This window comes from Gambusia affinis, linkage group LG06 (genome assembly GCF_019740435.1).
Source record: "Gambusia affinis linkage group LG06, SWU_Gaff_1.0, whole genome shotgun sequence".
In the NCBI taxonomy this organism is placed as follows: domain Eukaryota; kingdom Metazoa; phylum Chordata; class Actinopteri; order Cyprinodontiformes; family Poeciliidae; genus Gambusia; species Gambusia affinis.
This window is the reverse complement of record NC_057873.1, coordinates 1,874,655-1,895,350: the sequence shown is the minus strand read 5'-3', so window position 1 is coordinate 1,895,350 and position 20,696 is coordinate 1,874,655. Positions and strand designations below refer to the sequence as shown.

The 20,696-nt window shown below is 45.2% G+C and overlaps 4 protein-coding genes and 2 non-coding genes across 9 annotated transcripts; 3 read left to right on the top strand and 3 right to left on the bottom strand.

Annotated features, from left to right (window-relative positions):
• Nucleotides 1-1,178: 1,178 nt before the first annotated feature.
• Nucleotides 1,179-6,898, bottom strand: mmp23bb (matrix metallopeptidase 23bb). The gene is made up of 8 exons (XM_044119916.1): nt 6,776-6,898; nt 5,241-5,353; nt 4,960-5,099; nt 4,353-4,520; nt 3,627-3,791; nt 3,393-3,503; nt 3,148-3,274; nt 1,179-3,048 (listed from the first exon to the last, which is right to left on the bottom strand). The coding sequence occupies exons 1-8, from the start codon at nt 6,812-6,814 to the stop codon at nt 2,856-2,858; spliced, it is 1,056 nt and encodes a 351-aa protein (XP_043975851.1). The 5' UTR covers nt 6,815-6,898; the 3' UTR covers nt 1,179-2,855.
• A 3,570-nt stretch (nt 6,899-10,468) lies between these two features.
• trnag-ucc lies at nt 10,469-10,540 on the top strand. The gene has a single exon. It is a non-coding gene; the product is annotated as a tRNA-Gly (tRNA).
• Nucleotides 10,541-10,881: 341 nt separating this feature from the next.
• Nucleotides 10,882-13,552, top strand: polr2d (RNA polymerase II subunit D). Its single transcript, XM_044119915.1, has 4 exons — nt 10,882-11,128; nt 12,206-12,386; nt 12,463-12,558; nt 13,376-13,552. The coding sequence occupies exons 1-4, from the start codon at nt 11,050-11,052 to the stop codon at nt 13,452-13,454; spliced, it is 435 nt and encodes a 144-aa protein (XP_043975850.1). The 5' UTR covers nt 10,882-11,049; the 3' UTR covers nt 13,455-13,552.
• A 63-nt stretch (nt 13,553-13,615) lies between these two features.
• LOC122832808 (dual specificity protein phosphatase 14) lies at nt 13,616-16,323 on the bottom strand. Of its 3 annotated transcripts, none has more exons than XM_044119914.1 (3): nt 15,885-16,323; nt 14,019-14,346; nt 13,616-13,826 (listed from the first exon to the last, which is right to left on the bottom strand). In XM_044119914.1, exons 2-3 carry the CDS (start codon nt 14,327-14,329, stop codon nt 13,616-13,618), a joined length of 522 nt encoding a protein of 173 aa, XP_043975849.1. In that variant the 5' UTR covers nt 14,330-14,346; nt 15,885-16,323. The 3 variants fall into 3 exon arrangements, with proteins under 3 accessions (XP_043975849.1, XP_043975847.1, XP_043975848.1); XM_044119912.1 differs by lacking the exon at nt 15,885-16,323 and adding an exon at nt 15,660-15,759; XM_044119913.1 differs by lacking the exon at nt 15,885-16,323 and having other exon boundaries at nt 14,019-14,587.
• Nucleotides 15,308-15,390, bottom strand: trnal-cag. Its single transcript has one exon. It is a non-coding gene; the product is annotated as a tRNA-Leu (tRNA).
• LOC122832807 lies at nt 15,516-19,683 on the top strand. 2 transcript variants are annotated; one of them, XM_044119911.1, is made up of 5 exons: nt 15,516-15,624; nt 16,341-16,964; nt 17,053-17,129; nt 17,822-18,067; nt 19,159-19,683. In XM_044119911.1, exons 2-5 carry the CDS (start codon nt 16,355-16,357, stop codon nt 19,408-19,410), a joined length of 1,185 nt encoding a protein of 394 aa, XP_043975846.1. In that variant the 5' UTR covers nt 15,516-15,624; nt 16,341-16,354; the 3' UTR covers nt 19,411-19,683. The 2 variants fall into 2 exon arrangements, with proteins under 2 accessions (XP_043975846.1, XP_043975845.1); XM_044119910.1 differs by lacking the exon at nt 15,516-15,624 and adding an exon at nt 15,755-15,892.
• Nucleotides 19,684-20,696: the final 1,013 nt, after the last annotated feature.

Below are 20,696 nucleotides of genomic sequence, written 5' to 3'. Positions count from 1 at the left end.
ACGCTCTGGTATTTTCTAGAAAAAAACTTTGAGATCTAAAAGTCAAAAACTTTTAAGTTTGGAAACTTTTTTTCAAAAAATTGTTTTCTATAAAATTTCTGAAACTTTCAGCTGATTTGTTTCCTGTCGACATCGGCCCTGATAAACCGTCCTACAGATGAACTCAAAACCTCGTCTCCCATCTTCCTCCTGTTACAGAACTGATTCCTGTTCAACTTCATGCCGCTAAAATGATTTTTCCATGTTAGTCAAATAAACTCAAAGGGAAATTAGAAACTGTAACTCATATTAGGTTATTCAAAGAGTTGTAGATGCTGATGGGCAGGATGAATCTCCTGTAGCAGTCTGTCACAGGGACTGTAAAGAAGCCTCTGACTGAAGACACTGAGGTTGAAGAGGATGCTAAGTCTCGTCTGTAATGTTCTTGATTTTACATAAAATTCTTCTTTAAACTAAGAGGATCTCCTTTGTTTTGTTTTTAACCCTGGATTTATCCTCTTAATCTCGTCTTTGGCCCCATTCTGTCTTTTAATCATCCCAGTCTTGTGTGTTTTGTTGCTTAATCCCAGTTTTATCCCATGTTCTGTGTACCATGTCGGTTGTTTAACCCCATTCTTTTGTTTCTGTGGCATGTAACTCGCTGTCTGTCCCATGTTTAACCCCGTCCGGCTCTGACCCACATCTCCTGCCGGTCCCTCCGTCTTTCCTCCAGACACTCTTTGTTCTCCAGCTTTTGTTCCCGACGATGGGCGAGTCGACAGCTGGACCTTCATTCAGGAAGCTGGAAACAACAGGCGGCTCAGACGGAGACGCAGGCTGCGTGGTCGTCATGGTGATGATCAGGCCTTTAATCGATGTATTCAGATTCTAACTTCGTAAACAAACATAAAGGACCCTCTGTGTCATCATTTAACTGTTACAACCATTTAAACAGGAACATATTTATTTTCTAGCTATGGCTACGAATGCTAATGATACTGTTAGCATCTTTACCCTCATCGTAACGTAACCTTGGCTCAGAAAACCAACAAAAGACGTTTGTGCAACAAAGCTAACATGCTAATGCCACTTCAGCACAAAATTAACCCAACAAGTAAACATAATAAAAAGTAACAATGTTAGCATCTTGTCGCTAATGTTAAGCTTAGCATTGATAAACAAAAGTAACCAGAGGTTAATGCAGTCACAGCTAACTTTTAATGTTGTCTAGTAAATGTTGCTAGCACCACCATGGCAGCATTTACAGCTTTGTATTGTGCTTTTCAGCTTCAGATAATAAAATATAAATAATAACTGTAGCCTCAGTCTAAACTAGAGAAAAACACATTGGTCAATAGATTAGTTCATGTCCACCTAAAAACTCAGATGATATCCAAGTTTTTAAATTAATCTCAAAACATTTTGGGTAGAAATGTATTCCACAAATCTTTCTCTCTTACAGCTGCAAAGTGCCATTTGCTATAAATAAAAGTAGAAAAATTAGCTGGATATCCAGACATCTGTTAGCTCTCAAGTATTTCACAACTTTTTCTGACCAATATTCAGAATATAGTAAACTTTGGTTGACATCTTTTATTTCCACTTGAGAAATCTGAGACCTGAACTCATCCAATAAGAAGAGAAGCTGGAACTTTGGGAGTTTAATCGCAGGACAGTGAATATTTCTGAGATGGATAGGAAAGAATAAGTTCCTGCAACTGGAAGCCAACAGAGTTTATTTACATATCAAAAGGTTTCTATCGTCACAATATTAGGAACTAGAATGTTATCTGGTAGATGTTGGCTGTGGGAGTTTAAAAGTGCAGTATATAACTTTTATAAAAAAATAGATTTTTACCTATTTGTTTAAACGTTCACCAGACAGCATGGAGCTCCTCTGCTTTCTCTCAGTGATAACCAGAAACAACCAGTCAGAATGGGTCTTAGCACCTTATTAGTGCTAAGATGTGTGCAAGAGGCGGGGCTTAGCGCTGTCAATCAATTTGTTTTCACAGACTAGTTGATTCATAGCATACTGTCACAACATGGAGACAGTTTCAACAAATATTTACTAATATTGTTTATAAAAGTTACATACTGCGGCTTTAAAGACCCCTGTAGAAATACTCTGTATGACAGAAATAAATTCAGCCAATCAGATGGACCGGGGGGGTGTTTGTAGGACCGTGGTGAGATCTTCCAGGAGTTGATTAGGAACCCAAACCAGGTTCTCTGAAGGGTTCTTCTCATGGTGCCGATGGAGACCCAGCCTGACCTGGATGACCTTCGGGTTTGAAAGTTCTGTTCCAGTGCCAGTTCTGTTAGAGCCGAGTCATTGAAACCGAGTAGAGAATACCAGATCAGGTGTGAAGACAATGATGCCATTTCCTGTCCGGACCAAGGCTGAAACTGATGGTTGAGACACAGAAAAAGTCCACAGATAAGGCTGACATAACAGAAACCTCTATTGTTCTGGCAATGTGATCCAGTCTGAGGCTGTTGAGCCATGTTTGAGGTCCGACTCTCATCAGTAGAATCACCGTTGGAAGGTTCAAGTGATGTGGAGAGAGGTCAAAGAGCATCTCATGGGTCTGTGGTGACCTGGTTCAAGCTCTCCTGATTTGAACCTGACTCTGGCAGAGCATTCTGCAACTCATTGATGTCCCTGACTTCAGTACCAGTCCTGAGGAGATGAGGTCAAGTTCTGATCCATGCGTCTGTTGGGTCTGTAGGATTCTCTGTCAATGTCTCCCCATAAGACGGGTTCTTTGGGAACATGGTGTCTCTGCAAACTGCTAGACTTTTCCTCCAGGTTGCTATGCCCCATATGCCTCCGCGTCTCCTCGCTGTCCCTGTGGTGATGCCTGCAGACGATCTCAGCTGTTGGACGGCTGCTCTGGTTTCAGCCGGATGGCCCAGGAGTTGGCGGACACGATGTCTCCACGCCGGTGGATCCGGCAGGTGTAGACGCCCTCATTGAACTCATTTGCAACGATGCGAAGGTCTCTGTCCTTCATCACGATGTATCCGGGGATGGAGGTCAGGATCTGCTCGCCGTCTTTGTACCAGCTGCAGAAAATGGAGGCAGAGGATGGAGGAAATGGTTTGAGTGAAGTTCTGCTGGGTCCGACCCAATCAGCTCATCAGCAAGTCTCTGTCGGCGCTCACCTGACTTTGGGGGGAGAACGGAGGCTTTTGGTGCCACAGCGGAAACCCACCACCTTCCCTCGAGGAACCATCTTGATCTTCAGGTTGGCTGGGGGCGATGTTGGCGTGGCAACCACATCCAGGGGCTCTGCGGTGGGAAGGAGACCCAGACAGGAAATACGTTTTCAAACCAGACAAAGTTCTGATCCTGTCGTTTCACAGAGAGTGATGATGATAAAGAGTACTGCAGAGATCCTCAGGGTCACCGTAGCAGAGGTCACAGCGCTGCGGACAGTTCTTCCTCATGAAGGTCTTTCTTCGTTCGCAGAATCCGAGTCGAGCCCATGGATCACAGACCCTCTTCTTATCCTGGCATCCTACAAACACAACATCCTTAGCAATGACACTTCAGCAGAGACCTGACTGCAGCACACAGGAGGCAGAAACAACTTAGACTTCAGAGTAATCAAGACAAGAGCAGCTCTGTTCTGGGTCGGTACCATAGAGCCTCTGGATCCCCCACACGTCGTCCTGAGCGATGTTTCTCTGCCCGGTGTACGTGGCGTTGGGATGCATAAGGGCATCCGGGTCTCTGGAGTGCCACAGTCCCAGAGCGTGACCGATCTCATGAGCCGCCACCTGGACCAGGTCGTTCAGCCAGACGCCTGCAGATTCACAGTCAGAGGTCCAACACTGGTTCTGGATCAGTCTGCCAGCTGTGGTTCTAAAAGGAACCGTCTGTGCTCATCAATCACAAGGTTGACGTATATTAACGCTACCGCCAGGATGCTAACTTTGTAATTAAGAACTGCTGCTTGAAGCGTTAAGAGTTTTCTCTAGCTGCATTCAGTGTCTGATCTAAGAGGGACACCTGATGGACAGGAGGGGTAATGCAGCCTGTGAGGTAAAACTGATTTTAACAGCAGAATCAGAAGAAGGTGAACAATCCTGTTTATTTAAACTGCAGGCCATAATGTGATGTCATATTTTCCATTTTACCCAGGCTGTGATTTGCTGTTTGTTAAGATAGTTCTTAAAATAAACTTATTGAAAAGCATGACACTTCCACAAGACTTTCTTGTTGAATTTTACTTTTCAGATTGATTTTTATTTCCTACTCTGATCTACAGGTCAATTACTTGTAGAGTTCCTCAGGGATGTGTGCTGGAGTCCATGATTTGGTTTTGAATTTGATCCTTTTAGTTTTGGTAGTGCTGAAGTATTACCTTGTTTCCAGCTGAACCTGGACTTCCCGAGGATCCAGAACTCGTGGTTGTCGAAGTGGATCTCTCCTCGAGGCGGCAGGAAGGCGTGAGCCAGCTCTCCGTTCAGGCCGTCGAAGCACGGATGGAGAGGAGACCACCAGCAGTCGGTGTGGTTAAAGATGTAGAAACCTAACGCACCAAAGACGAGATCAGAGGAATTAAATCCACAAACGTTTGTATTATTATTCAACCTTAGCGTCTCAGTGGAAACTAAATTCAGCTCGGCGTATTCTATTATTGCTGAACAATCAACTGACTGGTGTTTTATCCCAACTTTTGCTGTCGCCATTTTGCGGATAATGGCGTACAGAGTGCCGACAGCTGGCGTAAGCTGCTTGTGAGGGGGAAATAGATTAACAAAGACTAAAACTAAAGATATTAAGTCTATAATATTAGTATGTTTTATAAATGACAATTCCAGTTAATTATACTTTTCCCCATTAATTTCCGATTTTCTTTATTTCAGTTAGTGGAACTGTTTTCTCAGTGTCAGTTTTTGTTATTTCGGTAGTTTTAGTTAATTATAATAACCGCGGCAGTTTGTTTGGATCCTTCCGCTGTGACGTACCGATGGTGATGTCAGCGGTGGCGCTGCCGTTGGTGACCTCGGTGAAGGTCAGCGGCGACACGTCGCTCCACTTGGTGAAGGCGATGCTGATGGCCTTCCGGGTGTCCTCCTTGTTCAGGGTGTTGGGGAACTTTATGATCCTGGACGATGAAGAGGCGGCAGGTCAGCGGGCTTGTTCTGCCCTGAGCATCGCCTGGAAGGCTGCTTGAAGCTCCGCCTCTTTTAACAGGCTGACGGTCTGCTTCCTGCTCACCTGTTCAGGTGTTTCTGGGCGGACCCACCTGTATGTGATGTTGTGGTGAGTCCACTTGTGTCCCAGTGGGTTTATGGCGTAGCGTCTGGTTCTGGTTCCTCGGTCTGAGATGGTCTCCATCATCATGCTGCTGCCAGATATCTGTCAATAAAACATCAACCTTCAATCAGCTGCATGAGGAACGGAGCTGAAGTTCCTCTGGCGTCCACCAGGGGGAGCTACTTGTGCACCCTGAAGCAGAATAAACAAATAAAACCAACTGGGAAAGTTTCAGTGTCAGAACCAGAAGAAAGTCATAACATCAGCAGACAAAGGTGTAAATTTGAAGAAAAGAATGTTGTTTTAATGAGACAAAAGCTTTGAGAGATTTATCTAGATCTGGTTGATCTAGACTGGTTCTTTATTCTAAATAAATCAGAATTAAACATTTCAATCCTGCTGATGATTTAAATATTTCCTGATTGATAAAACTTCACAAAATGTACAACATTACTCATTTTTACTTTAAATGATTTTTGTGAAGAAGTTAAAAAATTACTTCTTTAATCTCATTGATAATATGAGATTTAACCTGTTATTACAATTTTATCGCCGTAAAACTTTATTCTCGTAATTTAACAAACCTACAATTCAGAACTCGGTTCTGGTGCTTGGTTTGGGTCAGAACTCGGTTCTGTTTGGTTTGGGTCAGAACTCGGCTTTAGTGCAGCTTTAGTTTCAGCTGGTTTGGGTTTGGGCTTCAGCTCAGACTCGGGTCAGAACCGGGTCGCAGCAGAACTCTGATTCTACACAGATGTAGGAACTTTTCTTCATGCTTTGTTCGGGTCTGTGGCCCATGTGGGCCGGGCTCAGAACCGCCTCTGTTCTGTTCCCCGGATCCGACCAGAACAGCAGCAGCACCTGTTGCAGCCGACACCAGAACCAGAACAAACGGGCCCAGTGTCTGACACATCAGGCGGCTCAGATTACAAACCAGAACCATCTGATCCGACCCCGCCTCCCTCCACATTCCAGGGGTCGGGTCCAAGAGTCAGAACCCGGCCACCAGGACCGGAACACAACCAGAACCAGAATCTCACAGGAACCGGGCCTGCCAGATCCAACAGGTTCTGATAATCGGAGCGGTTCTGGGTTTTGGACCCAGTGGGACCAACAGGAAGCTGCAGCTGCCTGACAGACCAGAACCTCAGAGGAGGAGAACTGGACCGGTCTGCGCTGCTGCTGCTTGACCCGACTGGACCCGACTGGATCCGACCCAACTGGACCAGACCTCTGTTTGGGTCCAGAACCTCAGAACGTTCACACATCATCATGAATCTCCTAGTTCTGATTCTTGATGCATCTGGACCATCAAGAATCAGAACCTGCAGAGAACCGGGTCAGAACCAGCAGGACAAACCTGCAGGGACACAAAGGTCCAAAAAGTTCAGAACCAGGCTGAGGGCCCCTGATGAAGAGGAGGGACCCTCCTCACATTCACTCCTCAGAGGTCACTGACGGCTGATCCAGTAATCAAACCAAACCAAACCGAACCGGACCGGACCGGAGCAGAACTTCACTGACCTTCATCATCATCACCAGCAGCAGCAGGAGGAGCTTCATGGTGTCCCCTCTGCGCCGTCCTGCCCGTCCGGACCGAACTCCTGCTGCTCCGCTGCGCTCCGGACCAACTGAGAGAAGTTCGCGGAGTGTGTGTGCGCTCGCTGCTGCAGGCGGGGCGGTCCGGGTGGGCGGGGTCAGGTGTGTGCGCGGTGTCCGCTTACTTTCCGCGGAGACATTTTAACCGTTTCAGCACCGAACCCATCCGAACCTAGCCATGAAAGAGGGAACCCGCTCCGATCTGGAGGACAAACAAGAGCGAGCCGACCCGCGGGCCCCGCGGGGCCGCCAGGGGCCCAGGTAGGGACGCCCTGAGGTGTTTTCCGGCTCCAGATGTTTGGCACATCTGTGAAAACAGACGCTGGAAAACACAGAGTCCCACGGAGGAAAAAAGTTCCGAGCTTTTCATATCCAACGAGACAGACTGGGCCGCAGAAATGGTTCCATTCAGGTTCGGATTGTTGAACTGGATCAGAACCAGGAACCAACGGATTTCTGAGACAAAAATCTCAGTTTGTTATGGGCTGAAAAACTAAAATGCAGACAATGTGAAACAGTAACCCTGACCCGGTTCTGGTGGATTTGGACCCAGCTGAGTGAACAGTGGTTTTGTTAAACACGATGCCAGGATTGGAAGAGATCAGCAATGATGCTGAGAAGGGTTCAAAGGTCATGACCTATCTACCTGAATCCATCAATCATTCTGAAGAGCAGAAACTTCAGAGAAATGAGCAGAAATGAAGAGATCCAGGTCTGCCCTGCTGCCAGTCACCATCGAGGGGGTTAACGTGGAGGTGGTGAAAACTTACAAGTACCTGGGAGTACATCTGGACAATAAACTGGATTGGTCAGCTAATATTGATGCACTCTACAAGAAGGGGCAGAGCAGGCTGTACTTCCTGAGGAGGCTGAGGTCCTTCAATGTCTGCAGCAAGCTCCTCTGGATGGTCTACCAGTCTGTCGTTGCCAGCGTCCTCTTCTATGCTGTGACATGCTGGGGAGGAAGCATTAAGAAGAGGGATGCTGGACGACTAGACAGGCTGGTAAGGAAAGCCGGCTCTGTAGTGGGGTCGGAACTGGACTGCATTATGTCAATATCAGATAAAAGGACCCTGAATAAGTTACTCAACATCATGGACAACGACTGTCATCCACTCCACAGCACCATCATGCAGCAGAAGAGTCTGATCAGCTGGAGACTTCGCTCCCTGACATGCTCAACAGACAGACTCAGGAAGTCATTTGTACCAAGGGCCATATTACTGTACAATGCTTCACTGAAGGGCAGGGGAGAAGTAGACTTCTCTGCTTAGTACATTGACACAGTAGACTTCACCTCCACACTCCTTATAGTGTCATACAGACTGATGGACTGTACTCTGACTGACTCTGTCGGCTACATTATAAGTCAACATGCACCAAATGAAAAACGTACCTACAGATAAATTTAAATTTAGCACTTAGGATTTTTAGTGTTTGTGAGTATTTTTAGCTCTTAGTAATGTTGGTCTGGTAATTGTGTTAATTTGGTGATTTAGTGTTTTTGTGGTATATTGTGTGAATTGTAGTGTATGTTGTGTGTAATGTCTTGAGCTGCTGGGACTTTGAATTTCCCCTGTTGGGATCAATAAAGTATTCATCATCGTCATCGTCATCGTCATCGTCATCATCGTCAGAAATCCCGGCTGTGAAGCACGGCGGTGGCAGGCTGGTGATGTGGGATTGATCTGAGGCTGTCCGCTCCTCAGTTACAGCCGGATCCAAACCAGGTCGTCAGCAGACTGATGGTTCCGAACACACAGCAAGTCTACAACAGCATGTTTGACGAAGGCATTACAGTGGCCTAGTCAAAGCTCAGAGCTCAGCCTGGTTGAAATGCTGGGACCTTTAGAAAAACAATATGAGACGGATGAAAATCTCAGCTGAGGGAGGTTCTGTTGGACCGGGACGGTTAGCTGGGCTCCATTCTGATTCAGTCACAGTTTGAATTTAGCCCCGCCTTTATCCTACCCTCTGATTGGCTGCTGGCTCATCCTGCCCTCTGATTGGCTGCTGGGTCAACATGGCTCCTGCAGCTCTGCAGATGTTTTATTGTAAGTTAATCTGGAGCTGATAATGAGCTCATTATGGTTTCATCATTATTGTTGTTATTATTGTTGTTGTTGTTGTTTATCAGTGAAGGGCGGCTGGTGACCTTCATCCCCCTGCAGAGCGCAGCAGCAGCTGCATATTAATGAGCTGCACTGGTCCACTGCAGCGATGCATCCTCACCTTCATCACCTTCATCCTTTACATCATCGCTTCCATCGTCTTCATCAGTTACATCATCAACATCATCTTCATCATTTTTGTTGTCTTCATCATCCACGTCATCTTCGTTTACATCTTCATCATTTCCATCTTCACCATCATTTCTATATTCATCATCATCTTCATCATCATCATTACCATAATTAGCATAACAGTTATTATCTTTATTTTCATCATCACCATCATCGTCATCTTCATCCTATTCATTAGAATCACCACCTGTCTTCATCATCCTCACTGGCTTCATCATCACCATCTTCATCATCACCATCATGGTAATAATGATGATGATGATGAAGAACAGTGCTGGTTGGTCCTGATGATCTCTAACTGTTTCCTCCTGGTTCTGTTGTGTGAACCAGAGTTGGTTTGGTACCAATCTGTTGGTTCTGATTGGCCGTCTGGCTGACAGACAGAGCTCCCTGCGTGCGCCTCGGGCCCCCCAGGGGCCTCCTTCAGCATGACAGAGAGGAGGAGGAGGAGACGGACCTTCAGTGGAGGCTGAGGGATGACGATTTAATTACACTTCTGTTCATTCATCTGTCCATCCACACACACACACACACACACACACGCACACTCTCACACTGACAGAAACAGTAAAAGTCACAGAGACTCTCTCTCTCGTCCCGCCGGGTTCCCACAGACACCCCCCCTCCTCTACCTCCTCCTCTTCGTCTCTGAATGGAAACTTGCCGTCTGTTTACAGGCTGGTGGTCGTCATAGAGACCAGCAAGTCAAACTTGACAGTTCAACGATGTGACGTCTCACTCTGAATGTAACACATTTGTGATAAAAGCCCCACACTCCATCGTGGGGCTTACACACCTTTAGGGGCCGCATAGTGCTTTGGGGTCCCATAGACCTCCATCAGACCCACTGGGGTCCCACAAATCCACAGAGGCCTCAGGACCCCAATTTAGAGAAATAGAAAATCTTTTTTATCAGTCAGGTTCAACGTTATCGTCCAGGAGCTTTGTGGAAAATATTTATGCTTTTATTACTGTCTGTTTTGGTCCTCCAGACATATTAAGCTGTGGGGAGGAAACTGGGACAGGTTACTAGTACAAACTTTCACAATAAAAAACAAAAAATATATTTAAAAACTTCTATTTAGGAACGTCTAAAATTTGATTTATGGCGCCACCCAGTGGACAGATCAGAATAAAACGACCTTTATAATAGATGATATAAATAAAACGGAGTCGCAGGAAACAAAAAGGAGCAAAATGGACCACTAAACCGGTGAGAAGAAAAACTAAACACCCAGCAGACCTCTCCTGAACCTGATCCAACGCCTGACGATAGAAATCTAGTATCACCACGTTTACTCACTAATACGGGAAAGCGTTGGTGGTATAGTGGTTAGCATAGCTGCCTTCCAAGCAGTTGACCCGGGTTCGATTCCCGGCCAACGCAGTTATTCATGTTTTTTGTGGCCCATTTTCAGATAAGGATGATAACAAGACCTTAGGATATTTTCTGAATGATACTGGATCATCCGAGTCATTTCAGACACCAACGGTAATTTTATTGTAACCTTTTTAATGACTCTTTGGGTGTGGCTTACTTTCCGCGAGGAGCACATGAAGTACAGGTAAGACTCTGTTATTGATCCTAGCATGCAGTCAATATCACAAGAAAAAAAATGTATGATACAGTAATAAAATGCACACAACACAAAGACTGCTCAGGATCTAAAAGTCCGTTATCCCAATGGACACCGCCACGCCAGCAGGGGGCAGCAGTATATGTTACTAGCAGCGGAAGCAGTAGTGGAAGTGTGGCTGTGTTTGTGTGAAAAGCTCAGCGCGGGTCAGTTGCTCCATCCGAACTATCCTTCGATTACCTGCCGGAACCAGGACTCTGCCGGTTCTACCAGGAAACAACAAGACTCACCGCGACTCTCCTCCGGCGGTGGTTCCATCATGGCGGCCGGAGGTAGTTCGGTTCCTCCGCAGCTCGGAGACGTAGAAGAAGACGCTTCTCAGCTTCTGTTTCCTAAAGGTGACAAAGCTCAACACAACACCGAAGACCCGCTCTTGGACGGTGTTTGGCTGCCACGAGGCCGAACTTCAAATGTTTGTCTTGGAGAACAGCAGAATCATTGTGGTCAGAGCGGTTCTGGTTCTGATCTGATAACCCAGACAGCCTTGTTCCGTCATCACATGGCAACAGGCTGTGCATCTTGACCGGAGATCTGCTCTGTACCGGGCCTGTCACCATGGTTACGTTTTCTCTGCATCACCTCAGTGGTTGATCAACAGATTTGAGCTTTTCCTCACGTAGGGGGTTAATCCGGTGTTCTGGGTCAGAACCGAGCAGCGTGTGGCTTCAGAACCCCTCAAAGGAGTGGGCTGTTTCAGATTCCCTCCTGGACCCGTGAGATAAATATGGGAGCCATTTGTAAAGCTGAACAGTCAGAAGTGAACCGCAATAAATTTGACTTATTCAGCCTGCCAGGAAAAGATTGTAGTTCAGGTTTCAAAGTCACGTTTTGACAATGTTTGAGTTAAATATTTAGTTTACAAACTATATTTAGCCCCAAACTACATATTTAGCTTCCCCGCTAAATAATTCGTTGACTAGCTCAATATGCTAATTATTTAATTAGCAAAGTAAATATTTACTTAACAAACTAAATATTTAGCTCTAGACTAACCATTTAAATCCAAGCTAAATATTTAGTTAGCAAGGTAAATATTTACAAACTAGATCTTTAGTTTGTAAAGTAAACATTTATTTCACAAACTAATAATTTGTTTCCAAATTAAATTAGATATTAAGTTCCAAGTTTAAATATTTAGTTTGGAGCAAAATATTTATAGCTTATTTAGTTAACTAAATACTTAATCTTAATCTAAAGGTTTAGTCTGCTAATTAAATATTTTCATTGAAACAGTTGCATTTTTAAATGAATGAATAACGGTGAAAATGTTACTTTGAAAAATTAACTCCCAGAGTGAGTGGGCATCAACAGTTATCAGACTTGAAGGTTAATGTTTTGTTGTATGAGGCCGGGTTGGGTCCATCAGAACCAGTGGTGACTGTGTGGAGGTTCTGACGGTGCCGTTGGTTCTGCAGAGTTCGAGAACGCGGAGACGCTGCTGAACTCGGAGGTCCACATGCTGCTGGAGCACCGGAAGCAGCAGAACGAGAGCGCCGAGGACGAGCAGGAGCTGTCCGAGGTCTTCATGAAGACGCTCAACTACACGGCCCGCTTCAGCCGCTTCAAGAACCGCGAGACCATCACCGCCGTGCGCAGGTGCCGCAGCTCAACCTGACCCACTTCTGTCTGCCAGCCGGCTCAGGTTCTGACCCGGTTCTGTCTGTTTCCACAGCCTCCTCCTGCAGAAGAAGCTCCATAAGTTCGAGCTCGCCAGTTTGGCCAATCTGTGTCCAGAAGCCGCCGAAGAGGCCAAGGCTCTGATCCCCAGGTGAGTCAGTACCGACCAAGCCCAGTCGGGTCAGAACCAGGCGCATCCCAGCCTGGTTTTCTTCACAGAATATGTTAGTGTTGGGCCCGTTTTGGTGGTTCTAACAGCAGAACGTCAATCAAGAACCAGATTTTAAAATAAGAGCATGAAGATAAACAGTCGACAACTAAAACTTCAAACAGTCGTCAAATTTTATTAAACCGAATGTTTGAAAAACTACGTAAATTAGCACTTTAAAATACATCCAGAAGAACTAATTTACAGAAAGCTAAGTGAGCTAATCATCTTCAAAGTTAGCAAAATAAATAATTTTTCCCAGAAAGCTAAGCTAAAATAAATTTTGCTAGCGGTGGTGCTAATGTTTAGCTTAGCGCCGGCGCTGTTGACCTTGCTCTGTACCGGGTAATATTTTTAATATTTTTCCTTAAATTAAAAAAATTCCTACATCTACTGTTTCTATGTCTGTCCTGCTGGACATGAACCTGGATGAACTGCTGTTGGTTCTGGTTTAATTTCAAACAGCAGTAAATCTGTGACTGTAAGTCCAAACGGTTCCGTCTGCAGCAGTCGCTTCTACCTGAGGACGGACCCGGACCCTGCTGGTTCTGGATGTTTCTGGTTAAACACGCCAGAACGGGTCATGAACCGGCTCAGGTTCTGAAGTAACCCAGCTGTTGACATATCTGAAATTTGCAGGGCCAGAACTGGACCACTGCTGTTTACGTTTACAGAGGTCCCAGCCAGATCAGAACCGGTTCTGTTGATCCAACATGACTTTATTTCTGTGTGATTAAGGTTCTGTTGGTTCTGGTTTCAGTTTGGAGGGTCGGTTTGAGGATGAGGAGCTGCAGCAGATCCTGGATGATATCCAGACCAAGAGGAGCTTCCAGTACTGACCCGGTACCATCCGGACCTTCCAGTACCAATCCAGTCTGATGCTATCTGATCTTTCTGTGTGCTGTATAAATAAAACTTTCTCTGTTTTTTTTTTTTACCATGTTCGTGTTTTCTTGTCTCTGTCTGGTTCTGATATCTTGTGTTTGGGTCAGAACCGTGTTCAGACGTTCACACAGTACTCGGCTCCGTCCGGGTCCGGCAGTGCCTCAGGCAGAACCCCGGCTGCCGTCCCCACCATTCTCACTGTGTTCCGACCCGACAGCTCCCTCTCGTACTCCATGAGCTGCCTCCAGAACCCGGCATTGGGTCGGATAAACGGCCGGCGCTCCAGAACCAGTTCGTGGGCCTGACGGAGGCTGAGGCCTTCAGATCTGGACGCAGAAATTTAATATTTGCTAACATAGTGGAGCTAATGTTTACCATAGAGCTTTAGAATTTATTTTCAAAACTTAATCTAGGTGAAGCTAAGGACACTAAACGTATTCAAAGTTAGCAAAAATACGTCTTTGCTTCTGGTAATTCTAGTTGTGTTACCAGAACCGACCCAAACCCAGAGCCGTTACCTCATCAGGTAAGCCATGACCAGCGCTGCAGAGCGGCTCCGACCCGCCGTGCAGTGGACCAGAGTGGACCCGGCCTGGTTCTGCTGGATCCGCTCCGTCACCGGGTCAAAGTACTGACCCAGCTGGGCATGGGGCCGGTCCTGGACTGGGACGTGGAGGATCTGCAGGCCGTCAGGCTCTGGATAGGGGAGGTCTGGCAGCCCGCTGGCGTTGACGATGAGCGTGACGTTCCTGCTGGTCAACACGGCCGCGTTCAGCGCTGAGTCCAGATCGCCCAGGTAGAGCCGGGCCGAAACCTGGGAGACCCGCATGCCGGTCCAAATGCTTCCTGGAGCAGAACAGTCAGAGTGAACAGCAGCTGCTACAGCGCCACCATGTGGACAGCAGTTTATCAGAACTTCAGGTATTCGGATTGGATCAGACCCTTTTTCTGTTAAGGTTCTGAGTGGTCCAATCCAGATGTGACCACACAAATATCTCTGAACTCTTGACCTAAAAGAACTGGACCTGCGTGAAGTCACTGACCTTCCCTCCATCCAGGACCTGTACAGGTCTAGAGACATGAACATTTACGCTAACGTCTCTGCAGATCCCACACATGCTGGACATGAACAGTTTAGACCTTTACTTTCAGATTCACACTACAGAGACAGCTTCTTAAATATTATTTTATCAGTCAAATCAAATCAGTTGTCATTTGTTTTGGACCAAATTACATCATGTGAAAAGAAAGTGGTAATCGAACACAGGAAAGCTGATATTTTAACAGTTTTAACAGTTAATTTTTGTCAATACATTCTGCCACTACTGGTTCTCAGACATTCATGATGTTGATGCGGAAAATGCCGTATCCCCTGCCTTACAGAAAAAGTTCTTAGCTACTCTGTTGTGGAACTAAACAAACATGTCCACTGCTCTAACTTGTTTTGTTTATTTTTTCTTATATTAAAAAAATTCTACATATACTGTTTCTATATCTATTATTTTATTTCCTCTACAGTTTACATTTCTACACTTAATGTCTTGAAACCGAAGTCAGATTCCTTGTTGGTGTTCACAATCATGGCCAGTAAACCGATTCTGTATTCTAACTGATTCAAATCCCACTCAAAACTTTAATTACCTTTGGCACTGCTGGCTTTCCATACAGGTCAACGTATTAAATGACATCCATGTGATGTGGATTTGTTTCCTGTTAAATTTAAATTAAATCGACAAGAGCTTGCTGTTATAGAGTCAAAACATGTAAATTAAGATCAGATCTGCAGGTGAAAGTGATAAAATACTACTGTCAGAAGTGGGATTCGAACCCACGCCTCCAGGGGAGACTGCGACCTGAACGCAGCGCCTTAGACCGCTCGGCCATCCTGACATCGTGTCAGTACGTTCGAAACCCGCAAGATTTATACAACATAAGCCTGTGAATTCGTTCTACCGTTACTATTTAAGTTTTCTACTTTATTGAACTGGTTATCAGAAAGGATACGACATTGCCTCTACGGCTCAAGGTACAAATAAACAGCCCCATATCGTAGCGAAAAAGTAGGGAAGGAAAAGCTCCAATGTTACGAAAAGACCGGCTACCCCCCGCCCCCGCCATTACTGGGTGAGTAAGGATCACGAGCTGGATCATGTTCGGACCTGTTCGTTGGTGGCTTTGTAACACCCTAAATTTGGATTTTTTTTTCGGACCGGTTGAGTTCCGCCGAGCGTCATCTGCGTCAGTTTCTCTTCCTTTCATCGTCGCTTTTAAATAAAAGCAGCAGAAGAAGAGTTTCGGTTCTCCCGTCGTAACGAAAGGAAGACAAAGCCATAATCGGACTGAAACGGTTCCTGGACAGATAAAACTTTCTCTTATTAACTCACCTGTTCAGGTAAAATATGCTCCAACTTACACTAACTCTTCTGAACTCGGACCTTAACTCTAAAAAGGCTTAAAAACAAAACACAGGCCAAAGCCTCGCGGGTTGTTTCGAGATTATTCGAGATTGGCAGCACTAGACCAGACTTCATTTAAAAAACTTCAAATTTACGTTTGTCATCCAGAACCGGATGTTCAGGGATATCTATACATAATCAATTTTTCCCTTTTGACGTGTCCAACGTGTTAGTTGAAAACAGGATAAGCTGTTTCAGCGGCAACAGATGTTTACTCATGTTTCTATAGCAACAGTTTATGCATCAACAGAAACTGTGGGTTGGTTGCTTCACAATAAAAGCCTCTCCAGAAGCATGGATCAGAACCAAACTCTCAGGTTGGGTAGATAGTTTTTTTTAGTAAGTTTTTAAAGTGACTGGCTTGTTCTGTTTGTTTTGGTTAAGTTTGGAGCGCAGACATGAACCAAGCTGCTCCGAGCCAGCGACCCGTCATCCCACAGGTCCGGTACCACCCATCCATTCAGATGGCAGGAAGTGGAACCACAGCCGGTGCTACTCGCCGTCCTCAGACCAGAACTCAACCTAAAATAGTCCAGAAGAACCAGAACTCCAACAGAACCATTCCAGCTGGGGCGCACGGACCACCTGACAACGATCCAGGTCCAACTGCAGAGCAAGCATCAAGCAAACAGGGTCAGAGGTTCAGACCAGGTGCTGCTCGCCACCTTCAGACCAGAACTGAGCCCAGAGTGGTCCAGAAGAACCAGGACTCCAGCAGGACCTGTCCATGTCTTAACGGAGGACAAGTACCCAAGAGGGATCTGGGTTCTCCTGAAGACAAAGCTCCTCCCACACCAGACCAGGTCCCGCTGGAACCAAGGGCCGAACTGGACCGGAACCTGCTGCAACAGGTGGAGGTTCTGACTCGCGGACAGAGCACCAACCAGGCCTGGTTCAACTGGAGGAAGAACCGGATCACGGCCTCTGTGGCCCATCGCATCGCTCACTCCAGGTTCGTCAATGGCAAGAGCAAAGCTCCGCCCCTTTCGTACCTGGCTGCCATCACAGGTAAACCCCGCCCACCCACACCTGGACCCTGCTGAATCTGACGGTTTTAACCAAATCGGTCGTGTCCATGACTCTGCTGACTCCACAGGCGAGGGGCCCAAAGTCCAGACCAGAGCCATGACCTGGGGCATCGAGAAGGAAGCCGAGGTCGTCCGCAGGTACCAGGTGAGTTAATGGAACGGGTCTGAAAGGTCCGACATCACCTGGACGCGTTTCGGCAGACCTGTGATGATACTGCTGCAGTAATCAATGCCACTAAGGATAAACTTATGGATGAGTCTGTAGATCATGTTTTATAAATGTACTTCAGGTGATAGAAGGCCAACTTTGTAACCATGTTTATGTGGCTCTGAATGTTAAGGTCAGAGTTCAATCTGATCTCTAGTTTCCAGCTGTAATACCTGAAGCTGTGTGCAGTTATTTATACAGAAAAAAATTTTATATTCTAAAGTTTCAACAAAAAAATTGCACTAATTCTATAAAATGTGAAGAATAATTTTGAAACATCGAAGAATCAGATTTTTTAAAAATTGTAACAAAATGAAATATTAAATCTAAAATATTTAAAGAGACAGTATTATGTCTATTTATAGCATAATCAAGTAACTGTGTTACCTTGGGTTGTTATTAAAGTGCTATATGAAACTGTCTGATGCCTTGAAATTGGGCCTCCGTCTCTTTAAGAATTAAAGGATTACTCCAGCATAACGAAAGAATCAAAGCAACAGTCCAGGTATATTTTTGATGTAAAACTCAGAAAAACTACATTTTACATTACACTGCGCCTTTAAATATCTTGATAAAAACAGTTTTTTTGGACAGGAAGTGTGTGAAGTGTTTCCCGTTGTGTCCTGTAGACTCTGAAGTCGGCGGCGCTGGGCCGACCCGTCCAGGTTCTGGAGTGCGGCCTGTTCATCGACGGCCAGCGGCCCTGGCTGGCGGCCAGCCCTGACGGCATCGTGGTGGACAAGCGGAGCGGCCGCAGGCTGCTCTGTCTGGAGGTCAAATGTCCCTACAAACACCGGCACCAGAGCGTGGAGGACGCCTGCAGGGACGACCCGGCCTTCTGCCTGCAGCTGCTGGACGGGGACACACCTGGACAGGTAACCTCCCAACAGAGCACGGCTTTGTTTGGTTCTGACTTTCTGCTTAATTCATTTAGTTTTTAGTGCTAGCTTTTATTAGTTTTAAATGATTTAGTTTTTATTAGTTGTAACTTTAGTTTTTTCATACTTCGGTTCATTTTTAGGTGCAGAATTCAGAAAGGTCAAAGTATTGCATTTTGATTATGTTTACATTAACTGGGTAATGAATATTCAAGGTTTTTATTGTAAACTGAAACTAATAAAATTACAAAAACTGAAATTGAAAAGATTTTCATTAACTGAAGTGAATAAAAACTGTTATTAATGGAAAAAAGCTGTAACTAACTGGAAAAATATTGTGCGTTTATAAGACTAAACGTACTGAAAATATAGATAATTTATTCTTCATTTTTGTTTCTTAATTGTTTATTAGCCTTTCAAACCGATTTATTAATCACCAGTTTTATTTCAGCTAACAAAAATGTTTTTTATTAAGTCTCAACAGAAAACAAGTTTTAAGAATACTTAAGAATACGAAAATAAAGTCAGAATATGAAGTAGTCATTTTATGAGAACTTCTTCACAAAAAATAATTAAAATGAGTAATGTTGAACATCTTGAGAAGTTTTACAAATAAGGAAATATTTAATCATTTAAGGTATCAGTATCAAATTACTATCAGTAGGAGAACTTTGAAACAATTGAGCGGTTACATTAGATCTAGATAACTATAATAACCTTGGTTCAGTCACTTCACCTGTCCTCTCTGTCTCACCTGTCCTCTCTGTCTCACCTGTCCTCTCTGTCTCACCTGTCCTCTGTCTCACCTGTCCTCTCTGTCTCACCTGTCCTCTCTGTCTCACCTGTTCTCTCTGTCTCACCTGTCCTCTGTCTCACCTGTCCTCTCTGTCTCACCTGTCCTCTGTCTCACCTGTCCTCTCTGTCTCACCTGTACTCTGTCTCACCTGTCCTCTCTGTCTCACCTGTCCTCTCTGTCTCACCTGTCCTCTGTCTCACCTGTCCTCTCTGTCTCACCTGTCCTCTCTGTCTCACCTGTCCTCTCTGTCTCACCTGTCCTCTGTCTCACCTGTCCTCTCTGTCCTCTCCAGGCTCCAGTTTACGCCCTGAAGAAGTCCCACAGCTACTTCACGCAGATCCAGGTCCAGCTGGCCGTCACAGGCCTGAGCCGGGCCGACCTGGTCGTCTTCACTCTGGTGGAGACGGCCATTGTCCCCGTGACCTTTGATCCCGACCTGTGGGAAGAGACTGTGTCCAAGCTGGAGGTCTTCTACAAGGAGGCTGTCCTCCCACACCTCAGACAAAAAATGCAGCAGAATGCAGACGCAGGGCCAGAACTGTAGAAATAGGACGGTCCAAACAAAGGTGGTTCTCTGAGGAGGATGTGTTCTGGTTCTGAGGGTGGTAGAGAACGCCCGACATTTTTTTTAAGTTACTGATTCTGTTCAGATTAAACAGGTCGGACTTCTTAAGAAGTCGATCTTTTAAGTCCCTGATGAGCTTCTGGATCGAAACCAATCCAAACGCTCCCAACTGGATCAGTTCACACTTCCTCATATCGGACCTTCTTCTGTAGGGAGTTTATGGTTCAGATAATAAATTAATTTTATATGAAATTTGTCTCCATTTGTTGTCAATTGGGAGTTCTGAAAGAAACAAAGGCAGAAACGCTACCCCAACTTATTCTGGGGCTTCTAAGGCATTTCACAGCAAGAACACACAGAGCTTACTGCAGAGTTAGCATGCTAACATTAGCATTAGCACCACGTCTCTTTTGAGAATGAATAGTCCACCACCTGGGTGGACATTCACGTTAGCATACTGATACCTGTCCACGATCTCAATGTAAAAAATGTTTTTGGTTTTGTGTTGCGGTATTTATTCGTGCAGAAGTTAGAATGAACAGCGTTATAAGCTATTCAATGTTAGCATGTCATGACGCGGCAGACCGTCCTCGGTTCCTTTGCCAAAGTCTTCCCCCCTCTTCCTGTCGGAATACTGTTATAGGAAGGCCACTACTAACGCCAACAAATATTTAAAAGACACTCTGGTATGAACTACACATTAAATTTCCCTTTGAAGTGAACGAAGTGATTTTGAATTAAATTAAATGAAAGGTTGTTAGCTTTTTAGCATGTTAGCGTACTTAAAATTAACCAGATAATTATGAGTTGATTCTGGACTTCCAGGGAAACTGAGACGTGAAAGTTCGGTTACCAGACTACAGAACTGGTGGATCCAGAAGAACCCAAAGAACGGGTCAATGATACAGAACCAACACTAGGCTGCCAGAAGACATGCAGAATTATCAATATCTTTCCAATGGATAGACCGATCTAAACCCGCTCACCTGGATCAGCCTGTACCTGCCAACCTGTCCATGATTGTTTCTGAGATGAGCTACATGGTCAGTTGTCCAGGGCGGCATCTTAAAGAAGTGAGGCACCCAAAAGCTAGAAAATAACACACCGAGACCTTCCAAAGGGCCCAAATCATTTTTTGCCAAAAGTATATTTAGATTAAATCATCTTTTGGCAATAAAAGGGTGGTAATTTTTTTCTCCTTTTTGAAAAAGTCCCGTGTGCAGGTGTAGTGGAGGAAGTTCCCTTTAGTTGAATTTCCTGCTTTC